Source organism: Penaeus monodon, chromosome 43 (genome assembly GCF_015228065.2).
Source record: "Penaeus monodon isolate SGIC_2016 chromosome 43, NSTDA_Pmon_1, whole genome shotgun sequence".
NCBI lineage: Eukaryota > Metazoa > Arthropoda > Malacostraca > Decapoda > Penaeidae > Penaeus > Penaeus monodon.
In genome coordinates this window covers 25,146,311-25,158,810 of record NC_051428.1, presented here as the reverse complement: position 1 = coordinate 25,158,810, position 12,500 = coordinate 25,146,311, and the positions used below count along the sequence as shown (strand labels likewise).

At 38.4% G+C, this 12,500-nt stretch overlaps 1 protein-coding gene across 8 annotated transcripts in view; it reads right to left on the bottom strand.

Moving 5' to 3' along the window:
• LOC119568386 (chromodomain-helicase-DNA-binding protein 1-like) overlaps window positions 1–12,500 on the bottom strand; it is a 38,385-nt gene that overhangs the window by 6,060 nt on the left and 19,825 nt on the right. For 3 of the 8 annotated variants that reach the window (XM_037916862.1, XM_037916866.1, XM_037916867.1), the window contains exons 8-27: window positions 11,224–11,381; window positions 10,201–10,330; window positions 9,780–9,902; window positions 8,861–8,960; window positions 8,412–8,590; window positions 7,760–7,902; window positions 7,112–7,479; window positions 6,829–6,944; window positions 6,321–6,545; window positions 5,514–5,663; window positions 5,049–5,190; window positions 4,764–4,867; window positions 4,397–4,561; window positions 4,114–4,233; window positions 3,396–3,536; window positions 2,641–2,839; window positions 2,128–2,341; window positions 1,753–1,939; window positions 1,456–1,620; window positions 113–382 (exon numbers count right to left, since the gene is read on the bottom strand). In XM_037916862.1, coding sequence (XP_037772790.1) covers window positions 113–382; window positions 1,456–1,620; window positions 1,753–1,939; window positions 2,128–2,341; window positions 2,641–2,839; window positions 3,396–3,536; window positions 4,114–4,233; window positions 4,397–4,561; window positions 4,764–4,867; window positions 5,049–5,190; window positions 5,514–5,663; window positions 6,321–6,545; window positions 6,829–6,944; window positions 7,112–7,479; window positions 7,760–7,902; window positions 8,412–8,590; window positions 8,861–8,960; window positions 9,780–9,902; window positions 10,201–10,330; window positions 11,224–11,381 — 3,399 coding nt within the window. The remainder of the gene's footprint in view (window positions 1–112; window positions 383–1,455; window positions 1,621–1,752; window positions 1,940–2,127; window positions 2,342–2,640; window positions 2,840–3,395; window positions 3,537–4,113; window positions 4,234–4,396; window positions 4,562–4,763; window positions 4,868–5,048; window positions 5,191–5,513; window positions 5,664–6,320; window positions 6,546–6,828; window positions 6,945–7,111; window positions 7,480–7,759; window positions 7,903–8,411; window positions 8,591–8,860; window positions 8,961–9,779; window positions 9,903–10,200; window positions 10,331–11,223; window positions 11,382–12,500) is intronic. The other 5 variants (XM_037916865.1, XM_037916868.1, XM_037916869.1 and 2 more) reach the window with 5 other exon arrangements.

The following is a 12,500-nucleotide window of genomic DNA, read 5'->3' as shown; positions in this document are numbered from 1 at the left end:
AAATAAAGAGTTAAAACATGAATAAATAAGTGATATCAAAAGCAAAACTGAAACCAGAACCGAAAGCTTTGAAATAGCAGTACAGCTCCTGATGCTTTCTGCCTCCCCTCACCTCGTCCCAAAGTGGGTGCGTCTTGTCGAGCTCTTTACTGTCGTCAAGCGGAATGGGCTGTCCGTTGGCAGTGATATGCATCGGGCCGTCGGTCTTCTTCTCCTTTTCCTTCTTCTCCTTCTTCTCCTTTTTCTCCTTCTTCTTCTTTGGTTTCTCCTCCTTGGCATCGTTCTCCTCCTTGACTTTGGCCTTCTCGCCGTCCTCCTTCTCCTCCTTGATGTCCCGCGCTTTGGACTTGCTTTCCTTGGAGTCCTTGTGCTCCTTGGGCTCCTGAGGGGAGGGAGCAAAGGACTCAGTGGCGGGAGTGGAGGTGGAGGTGCAGGAAGAGATGGTGGTGGAGGGGGAGGTGGATTGGGAAATAAAGGTGGAGATGGAGTTGGAGGTAGAGATGGTGGTGGAGGGGGAGGTAAAGGTGGAGATGGAGGTGGAGGTAGAGATGGTGGTAGAGAGAGAGAGAGAGAGAGAGAGAGAGAGAGAGAGAGAGAGAGAGAGAGAGAGAGAGAGAGAGAGAGAGAGAAGAGAGAAGAGAGAAGAGAGAAGAGAGAAGAGAGAAGAGAGAGAGAGAGAAGAGAGAAGAGAGAGAGAGAGAGAGAGAGAGAGAGAGAGAGGAGAGAGAGAGAGAGAGAGAAGAGGAGAGAGAGGAGAGAGAGAGAGAGAGAAAGAGAGATGGACAGAGAAAGAGGAAACGAGGAAGAGAAGGAAAGGGAGAGAGGGAGAGAGGGAGAGAGTGAGAAGGGGAAAGAGGGTGAGCAAAAAAGAGAGTGAAATGGATAGGAGAGGGTGAGAAAGAGACACTGGGTGATCGGAAAAGAGAGACAGATAGATGGAGAGGAGGAGGATGAGAACGCATGCCTCAAACATTTAGAAGCTAGTCTTAACATAAGAGCAGACAGCAAAACATTTAGAAGCTAGTCATTACATACAGCAAAGCAAAACAAGAAAAAAGAAAAAAGGGAAAAAAAAAAAAGCAACACACAGCACATACATGAGTGGAATTTGCACAAGCAAAACAGTACACCTAACATATAAATAAAATAAATCAAAACAAACTTTGGTACATTTTGATTCCATGAGTGATTTTAGATTTTTTTTTTTTATCAAAGAAATAACAGCAAAACTACAATAAATAGTAGTAAACTAAATAACAAACCACTTAACACATTGCTATCACATAAAAACAAAATAACAACCATAGCAAAAAAACAAAGACATGTAAGCTACTAACAAACACTACTTTAATAAACTAACACAAGACCAGACCCAAGGAGAATCTGAACGACTCTCAACTCTCATCTCCCATTATGCATGTGAAACGAAGGACAAACAAAGCAGGGAATCCTCACTTCATTCACCTTAGGAGCCTTTTTGAGGCTCACTCCCGACAACTGCGAGGTATTCTTTTCATCATCCGAGCTGTCGTCGTTTTCAATAATGGCCTTTGATATGCCCTTTGGTTCCTTAGTCTTTCGCAGTTTGAGAGGCTTATGGATCTTGGTCTGTTGAGAGAGCTGCTCTCATGAAGCATAAGAATATTCTTTAGAAATTAGAAATTACAAAAAAAAAAAAAATTTAAGTTATCATTTCAACATACACAATTATGAGCATTAGGAAAAAGTTTACAAGAGTTTACAACCACTAACCTTTGCTGGTCCAAGACCCATCTGTTTCTTGATTAGTTTAAGTAAGTATTGTGCTCTGCTCTCTAAATGTTTACCCTGAGGCTTGGTCTCGCCCCCAAGGAGGATTTTGTCGTCCAGGTTAAGGGCTGGATCTCCCTTGATTTGTTCCCAAGATCCCATTCCATACTCGTAAATACCACGTAGTAACCTGAACCAAGAGGCACCGATTATTGAATGAAGAAAGAACTAGGAAAGTATTTTCAATTTAGCATGAAAACTCAATGCTAAGCATGAACTATCAATCCTATCAAAATCTCTTCTGCCTTGCTTTAAATACTGAACATACAACTCTGGAAATTTAGACATTAAATGTTTATATTGAACGGAATCCCCTACCTGGAATCATCCTGGATGCCCCAGGGGACATCCCAGTGGGCATCTTTGACTCGCTTCATCTGCAGGGTCCACGACGCTCGCTCAACTGGTGCGTGAGGGACGATGTGGTCTAAGGGTGCCAGTTCCTCTAAGGTTGCCAGTGTGGTTTTGGCATTGATAGCCACCCCAGAGAGCTTGAACGATGGTCCACGGTCTCTGCGTTGTTTGGGTTGGCCTAGGAAAAGAGGAGAGTCATACTTACTATTTTCCCTTGACTTTTATAGCAGGGAAGCATGATGGGTATGAGGGAAAGGGAAAGGAAAAGGGAATAGGAGAGGGAAGGAAGGGAGAAAAGGAGGGACGGGGGAGAATGGGAGAGGAAAAGAAAGGAGAGAAAGGGAGAGGGAGAGACAAGTAGAGACAGGGAGACGGAGAGGGAGGGAGGGAGGGAGGGAGGGAGGGAGAGAGAGGGAGAGAGAGAGAGAGAGAGAGAGAGAAACAATACCACTTGCAGTTTCATTAACTCTTCCTTACCATTAACTTCAGGCGCCTTTTCATTCTCTTTCTGACTCTCGTGCTCCTTCATAGCATCCTGGCACCTCTCATATATTGTCTCGCCCACTTTGCGCAGGTCACTGATGGGCTTCTCTCTGAGATCAGCATCGTGAGCAATAGTGTCGAGACGTCGTAAGGGATTGCTGAACTTCTTGAAGCTCTTGAAGAATCTTCTGACCTGCATTAGAGAGAAAAAAAGAACATCAAATCTTTAATTTCAAATAACTATTCGTTACTCTTAAATTATAAAACATACTTCCTTCACCTGTACAGTGTAGCTTTTTAAACTCTATGACACTGGATTATAACCATGTACATGTAATGGTGAGAGTGAGCCCAAATTCCAAATGGCATCTACACATGTCTATATAATAGAGGCTGCTCTATATTCAGTGCACTTCTTTTAAAATTGAGCTTTATTGAAAAGTATAATCAACTGATCCACCATCAACGACAAAGGTAAAAAAATATTTTACTCTCACTTAACATTTCCCAGCATCATGGCCAACTGCCATATCCCTTTCCTAATTCTAAATGTTTACTTTTTCTGGTATTACCTCTATAACCTAAACCTAATCCTCACTTTTCAGCCATCTAACGTTCTTCTATCACCTTAGACTCGTTCCCTCTCTATTGTATCACGAGTCAGCCAATCTTCTTCAACCCTAAAGCTGCCATTTTCTGCAACCCATCCCTTCTCACTTTTCCAACTCAATCTGCCACCAATAACTTACCTCCGCATCAGTAAAACCTTTAATGGTCTCTTTATGGTGCATGCGAGGACGACCTCGCTTTCTTGGTTTGTCATCATCTGTATCGTCATTGCTCGACTCAGAGTCCTGGCGTTTCTTCTTGGCTCGAGGAGATTCGTCTTCCTACAAGAAAAAGGAAAAGACATGAAAAGGTATAGTAATAAAACCTGAAGTAATAAAACATACTGCAAATGACAAAATATGGAGAGAAGAGAAGGAGAAGAGGAGATGGAGATGGAAATTGAGATAGAGGTGGAGGGGGAGAGAAAGGGAAAGAATTAATATTAAACCGTTCCAGACGAGTCATGTATACAGGTGTCATAACATACCGCTTGGTCTGTGGGGTACAGCCGTACATGCAACGACACACCAGAGCACATGGAGCGGGAAGTTCCGCTTCATGTAGCAGACTCCCGCACCCAGTGTCTGACCATTGGCAGAAATCACCAAAGTTTATTAGGCTCAGAGATTTCTGTTACCCATAGGCATCAGGTTAATATTAGCACTAATCCTGTATCAGTGCTAGTATTAGTATTAAGATCAGGGTCAAGGTCAGGATAAGGAAGTGGCAAGGGTGAAGGACATTAAGAAATAAAAGCATGGGAATGAGGAAGAATTATATGAAAAAGTTGAGAATAAGGAAGTCAGAAGAAATATATGAAGAACCAATCACGATTATCATAACTACACAAATTCCTACCTTCTGTCCTGCCTGATTCACTGTCTTCCGTTTTCTCGGAGGCAAGTAGAGATCAGCCATTTCTTTTTGCTTCTCCTCCTCTTCAACTTTGGCCCGGAAATCCTCTGGGATAATTTCATCCTGTAATAGAAAATAAATAAATAAATTGAGTAAAATGCAGAGAATCCTACAACAATGTGGAACTCTTACATAAAAATCACCTATAATTACAAGCAACCAATTATTACTAATAACAGCAATGATAATAATAATAACAGAAAACAAGAAAAATGCAACATCTTACCCAGTCTTTGGTGCTCTCATCAGCAATGGAGTCAAGCTTGGAGACCTCCTCCTCTTCATCTAGATTAAAGGAAGCCACTTTGAACGCGCTCAAGAGCTCATCACTGGCCATGGACGGAGCTTCGTCCCTCGTCTCAGCTCTCCTCAGGATCTCATCAATATCACACTGTTGAGGGAAATGGGTTGAGCATTCTTTTCATACTGTATTATCCCTTGTCTATCCATGAACAGACGAGGAATGTTAATGTGGTCTTTGACAGCAGGAAAAGCTAAATAAAAAACATGTCTACTATAGAAAAAAAAGGAAGCTAACTGTTTATTTTGTTCCCTCTTTACTGCTTTACTTAAAGGCACGAAAGTGTTCTTACCATTGGCTCCTCCTCATTCTCCTCGTCATCTTTAAAAAGTTCCTCAGCACCAAACTTTAGGATAGCATTCAACTCCTCGCGGTTGAATGGGTTAGAATTTGAGCCTAGAAGACAAGTGTTTGGTTACTAGGGTTTAATGCAAAATATAATAATCAGAGGTACAAAAGATCTCACTTACTCAAACTATGAATACTATTTCTTTTATCTTGCCAGTTTTCACTTCAACACTATTTTTTTCTCTTTGAAAATTTCATATATAACAAAAAAAATTTCATGCACACTTACTAGACATTTTTTTATTGAAGACAGTGCGACCAGATGTGTCCATGGACTGGATAACAAGATGATCGAGAACCATCTTCTGTTTCGCACGCTCAATAATATTTTCTTCTATACTATTTTTCGTCACCAGCCGATAAATATTAACCTGAAATGTGTATGTTGAGCTCCCAATTCATCAACCAAACTGGCAATCGTGTATCAACTAGTCATCGCTGCATTTAATAAATCGTAAATTTGTTGGGCTTAGAGCATGCATAACATTCTCTAATTTTCAAACCAATACAGTTCATCAATATGTCTTCTCCTATTTTGCAGCTGCACTACTGATCATGTCGTCTTTCCTCAACAAATGTCCCACATATCAGCACACAATTACAAACGCAATTGTAAATTTAATTATGAAAAATCTTTACAAAATATACTGAGAAATCGAGGAAAAAATCTCAAGCTCGTGTAAACTTTTCCTACCTGATTTTTCTGACCTATTCGATGTGCTCTTGCTTGCGCTTGCAGATCATTCTGGGGATTCCAATCCGAGTCAAATATGACAACGGTATCTGCCGTCGCAAGGTTGATTCCAAGACCTCCGGCACGAGTGGACAAGAGGAAACAGAAATCCTGAAATGTATGAACAAATTTTTTAAGCTCTTTTAATTTCTGAACTGTATAAGCTATAAATTGCAGAGTTACAATTAAATTGAGAAAGTAACAAAATTGCCATCACTATCAAAATAAATAATTCCTGTAAACATGTCAATATTTAATAAAAAAAATAAATAAATAAATAAATAAAAAAAATGGGGCCAATAAATAACAGTTACATAAACAAATAACAATACAATTAATAAGCATCTTTGTAATGTGATAATTTTGTTTCCATAACTTATTTTTCTTGTCAGAATACAATCTATTTTCAATCTGTTTTTCTCATTACTTAATTCATTACGATTATCATCACTATTATCCTTATCAATATTATTGTTTTCATATTGTCAAACTGGTTATTAAATAATAAACTCTATACTATCATTATTACATCATCATTATCATTATCATAATTTTCATTTTCATTCTTCTAATCATTATTACTCTCAAATTATAATTATCATTATCATTATCAATACCTCTATTAATACTATTATCATTCTTAATAACATTATTTCATCACTGACATCATTCTCAATAACATCATTATTGCTATTATTAGCAATACTTGATCACAGTCGTATTTGTTAACATTATCATCCTCACTTTGAACCTTTAACACCCCCTCACCTGAGAACCTTCAGCATTGAAGTGATCAAGCGCCTGCCTCCTGAGTTCACCCTTGATGGAGCCATCAAGCCTCTGGAAGGGGAAGCGTCGGTACTGTAGGTACTGCGCCAAGATGTCCAACATACGCACCATCTGGGAGAAGATGAGGACTCTGTGCCCCGTTTCCCGCAGCCTAACCAAAAGCTTGTCCAACAGCATTAATTTTCCGCTGCCTCTTAATAATTGCTGGAAAGTGGAGAGGAGTGAATGGGTCAAAACAGATATTTGTAGAGTGAGACCTAAAATGACATAAGTGGGGAGATGATATAGATCTAGAATAAAACAAAGAATTATCATAACAACACATCTTTATGTATGTTTGATTACATAAAACTGAAATTGAAAATCTGTTGAATGCTCAACCACTTTGATCAACATAGTACTGTAAATTTCTATCCAACATTATGTAATTTTGATTGCACAACTTTATAACCACATCACTACAATATGAAACTTGTAAAAACCTTACCTGTAGAATCTCTGTTGATATTGTATCTTCAGGAGGTTTAATGAGGTGACTGTGGTTGCAGCATTTCTTCAACTCCATCACAATATTTACAAAACTTGAAGTTGAACCCCTGTTCCCTGTTCAACACAAAAGAGAGATTAATAAGAGAGGAACTTCATTTATGGACACATAAGATTGATATTTAGATAGATTTATAGAGAGGTATGTATTTACCTATATTTTCCATATAGTTCTCCTAACTATTCCATATAAAAAACAAAGTAATCAGACACCTCTTCCCTACCTTTTTTGAGCATGTCATAATTCTTGGTGAGAATCCATTTGTAGAACTGCTTCTGCTGCTGCATCATGTCCACCCTGAGGATCTGCTCCACCTTTGCAGGGAGAGACTTCTCCACGTCCTTTTTGACACGCCGCAGAAGGAAGGGCTCCAGCTGCTTGTGGAGGCGGTGGAAACCCTTCCTCATGTTCTCACTGTCATGCTGTGACTCAAAGTAGTCCCAGTCATCAAACTTCTCAGGCATAATGAAGTGGAGGAGGGCCCACAGCTCCTTGAGAGAGTTCTGGAGAGGCGTGCCGGTGATGAGCAAACGGTGGTTGGAGCGGAACTCCTTCAGCGCCTGGTACAGCTGTGACTCCTCATTCTTGAGCCTAGCAACAGGGAATAGAAAAATTTTAAATACCAGATATGAAGAGGACAGGAATACAAAAACCTATAAAGGGTCATAGAACACAGAAAATACCTCAATACAGTGGTTTAATTACATCCTTATATGGCACTTTCCATAAGAAATGATTACCCACCATATAAACTGATTATATAAAAGAAAAGTTATAGCAACACTGCATTTCATCGATGATATAATCCTCAAACTGACATAGCAGTCCTACATAAGACATGTTCAAACCAGAAGAATGTTAGTTCACTCACCTATGCGCCTCATCAACCACCAGACAAGCCCACTGACAGCTGTCTCTCAGGTCTTCTTTGTCACGTAAAAGAATCTCATAGGTTGTGAGAACAGCATTGAACTTGAGCCTTTTGGAGGAGGTTGTCCACTCATAATCTCTCACCTGTTGGATGGCAAGAGAAAGCTTGTATTTTCTTCAGTCTATCTTTAACCTGTATCTGCCAGGCCACACTTATAGCCATCATAACAAACTGACTCATCATGCCGGGTACTGCTATAGGAATTGCGATCCCCTAGTGCATGTCGAGTGGAAAGTTTCGCTACAAATAGTGGACTCCCAGGCCATATGGCCGGCCAGTTGCCAGAAGACATCGGAGTCGGAGACACCAAGAGATTTCTGATACTATCATTGAGGGGTTAAGATTTTATTAAACATGTAAACTAGATGAAGGAAGTCTTTCTATTTCAGCATCTAAATGTCTTTTTCAAATATTTAGCAACTACAACAACAACAATCTTCTTTCATTCTTATGTACATGCATACACATATACCCACTATTTACACTTTGCACATGCACATACACATACACATACACATACACATACACATACACATACACATACACACATACAAACACACACAAACAAACAAAAACACACACTCAAACTCACAATTCTTCTGGAGTCCCTGTCACCGATGTAAACAATGACGTTAATGTCTGGAGCCCAGTTGTTGAATTCCCGCTGCCACGCATTAAGGGTGGAGAGTGGTAGGACTAGGAGGAAGGGACCATACATGGCATGTGTATGGAAAAGGTAGCTCAGAAAACTTATAGTCTGGATGGTTTTACCTGGAACAAACAGAAGACAAGATCATCAGATTTTTGTTACAGCACATCATTGTTAACATGCAAAAATTATCAGCATAGAAACAGTGTCATTCTGATTTTCATTATTATCATCACATTAGTAGTGAGACTGAGAATGATGGTGATAATGATAATGAAAACAACAGTAATAATAACATTAACAATAACATAACATTACACATTTCCGAGCATTCCTCAATATAATGTGATCATTCATCCCCGGTACAATAAAAACTAAAATAACAGACTTACCCAGACCCATCTCATCGGCAAGTATGACGGAGTTGTGCTTACACCAAGCGTGAATGAGCCAGTTGACGCCATCCATCTGGTAATCACGTAATTCCAGATTCTTTGGGCGGAGAAACAAGACGATTACTATTGAACTTCAAATAATAGGCAGACGAGACAGACAGAGAGAGATCATAAACCCTGTATCCTGCTTAAAGTTTTGAAATGCACAATACAGGACAGGATGTACATATCAGTAAATAATAATCAATGTATTCAATACTGATCCTATTCATTAAAGGAACTTTTGGCATCATAAGAATGATTCCCATTAAACATTTTTTATTCAGTTTCATGGTCTTCAAAAATGAACAGTATTCCCACTTTAACTTTTTACCACTTTATACTTTATTTCAACAACTGGCAATCCCATACTAATTTTAAGCCATCTTTACTTATAGCTTAAAAGAGGGAGAGAGTGAATGAAAAAAAGAGAAAGAGAAAGAGAGGGAGGGAGGGAGGGAGGGAGGGAGGGAGGGAGAGGGAGGGAGGGAGGGAGGGGGAGGGAGGGAGGGAGGGAGGGAGAGGAGGGAGGGGGAGGGAGGAAGGGAGGGAGGGAGGGAGGGGGAGGGAGAGAGGGAGGAAGGGAGAGGGAGGGAGGGAGGGAGGGAGGGAGGGAGGGAGGGAGGGAGGGAGAGAGAGTAAAAAGAGAGAGAGTAAAAAGAGAGAGAGAGTAAAAAGAGAGAGAGAGAGTAAAAAGAGAGAGAGACGAGTAAAAAGACAGAGAGAGAGTAAAAAGACAGAGAGAGAGAGAGAGAGAGAGAGAGAGAGAGAGAGAGAGAGAGAGAGAGAGAGAGAGAGAGAGAGAGAGAGAGAGAGAGAGAGAGAAAGAGAGAAAGAGAGAGAGAGAGAGAAAATAAATTTTTATAAGCATTCATACCTCATTTTCACCACCCAAATAATCGGGCTGGACTTTCATTGCCGAGAACTTTGGTCTGTGTTTCAGTGCCGGGCACTGCTTTGGGGTGCAAGATGATTTTTCCCGCACTTCAAAACTCTCAAGCTAAAATTATGGAAAAGAGTGGCATGAGAATGATGAAGAGCTAGCAAAAAAATAATGCACCCTTTTCTGAACTTGAGAGAGCCATTATATTTAACTGATAGATTTATATTTCATTTTATTCATATTCTAAAAACATAATTCATCATATTGTTCATGTATATCCAAGTGTCTGAAAATATCACAAATCATACTCTTGAAAAATAAGAGGATAAAATAAAAGAACATATGCGTAGTTCTTTACGGAAACAGTAAAATAGCAAAGGCTAAATTCTCAATCAACTAAACAAGGGAAACCAACTTGAGACATAAATCTTTCTCGAACTAAGGATTCGAGTTCCCATGTGGCCTCTGCATAGGGGAGATTTTCCCACTTCACGTAGTAATAATGGTTGCCATTTTCCTCTGCTTCAGCAAAGATCCTCTCAGCTCTGTGAATGTAATGAGTTCAAAATAAAGAAATATTACTATCATTATCATAATAGTAATAATAACAATATTACTAGTAATAGTACTACTACATCTACTACTACTACTACTACTACTAATAATAATAATAATAATAATAATAACAATAGTAATAGTAATAAAAATAACAATAAAACTAAAACTAAAAGCAATATAACAGGAAACTATGATTAACTCAATGCTGCCGGGAAATTTTGTGAAACGTCTCTGCACATAGATGGCTCTGCTAGTGCTTAGGCACAGAGGGGTCGATTAATAGACCTTGTGACCTTACCTGATTTCACCTTTCCTTAAATTAGCGGGGAAAATTTTATTTTTACCAATGCTATGAATATAGATGGTGTTATTTTTATTATAGACATTATAATAACTATAATGTTATAGACAATAGTAACAGAAATATAAGATAACGTAAAATATTTTCGAAAATCAAGGAGAAGGGTAAACAGGTGAGACAGGCAGTACTCGTAACTGGCTCATGGGTGATTTAGTACAAGTGTAGCCATCTATGTGTAAAAACAATCACAATCACAGTGGGTATGGCATGTGCATATATGCCATGCCCATAGGATTTAGGTTAAATAATACATATAAATGTTTTTAAAAATCTGTGATTCCTTGCACTGCTGTAATGTGTAAACTCTAAATATTAAAAATAATGCAAGTGTGCATTTTCAAGTGTTAAGACAGAGCAATAACAAGTACAAACTTTAGGAGCAAAAAACTTACACACACATACTACACATCTCTCAAATTTTCATACTTTTCTATTCCCATGCATGTTAATCCTCAAACACCCCCCTCCCCCTCTCCCCTCATTAAGACTCCCACAAACAAAACCCCTCAGTTCACGCACCTAATGTGAGACGAATAGAGCTCCTTCTCAAGCTCCGACTGGATCTCCATGTACTCAACCTCCTCTGGGGATGCGCGGTGCCTCCAAATGGCCATCTCCTCCTCCCTGCGCAGGTAGTTCTCCAGCTTCTTCATGCCTTTCACCTGGAATGCATTGTACTGGTCCACAAGGGGAAGGACATTAATACAGACACACTTGATCACTGACACGTCATTCGGGGGATGACTTTTTTAATTTCTATGTTTCTATTTTTGTCCTTTTTCTTTTCTTTTCTGAATTTTTTCTTTACTATCCTTTTCTTTCTCTTTTACTGAGATTTTATCATCTACTGGTTGGGCTTATGTAATGGTGATATGTATCTCCTTTTAGTAAATTGTAAGTAAGGCCTTATGCATATATATATATATATATATATATATATATATATATATATATATATATATATATATATATATATATATATATACATATATATACATGTATATACATATATATACATATATATACATATATATACATATATATACATATATATACATATATATACATATATATACATATAAATACATATATATACATATATATACATATATATGTAGTGACATACATATATACAGTGTAATTAATATCTGAGTACATCATAATTAGAATTTTGTTTCTTACATGTTACTTAAACTTAAGTACTTAGAATATAAAAAGTGTGGAACTAACCCACTGATTATACATAATACATTACATTAATTACAATTGCTAATGAGGATTGCCATCTCCGCATGCTAGCAAATAGTTCCTGTGCCATAGAGTCCTTGCTTTTACCAATTTCACATGCAATACTCAATTCATGCTTGGTGTATGACTGTCTTCCCTTAGAAAACTGTTAACTCCACTGTTAACTGTTAACTGTTGTATGAGAAACGGCTAAAAGGAATGAGAACAAATAGGAAACAAAAAACAAAGAGATAATTACAGCCACATTATTAGACAGGAAGCAAAAAGGAAAAACTAAGCAATTGCAAGCAAAGTATTTGTAACAGTGACACAGAGTGTTTGTGTATAAGCTGCACAGTGTATAATAGCAAGAATAAGAAGGTAAAAAAAAAAAAAAAAGAAAAAAAAAAGAAAAAAAAAAAAAAAGGAAACACTGCACACTACATCTTATTTGCATGCAAATTTTGCCAAAGCTGCGGATTTTCTTTCTTTCTTTTTGAAATGCTGAAGGCTTCTAAAGAATGACTAAGAGAGCCAGGGACAAAACGTAATATGAAATGTGCGACTGA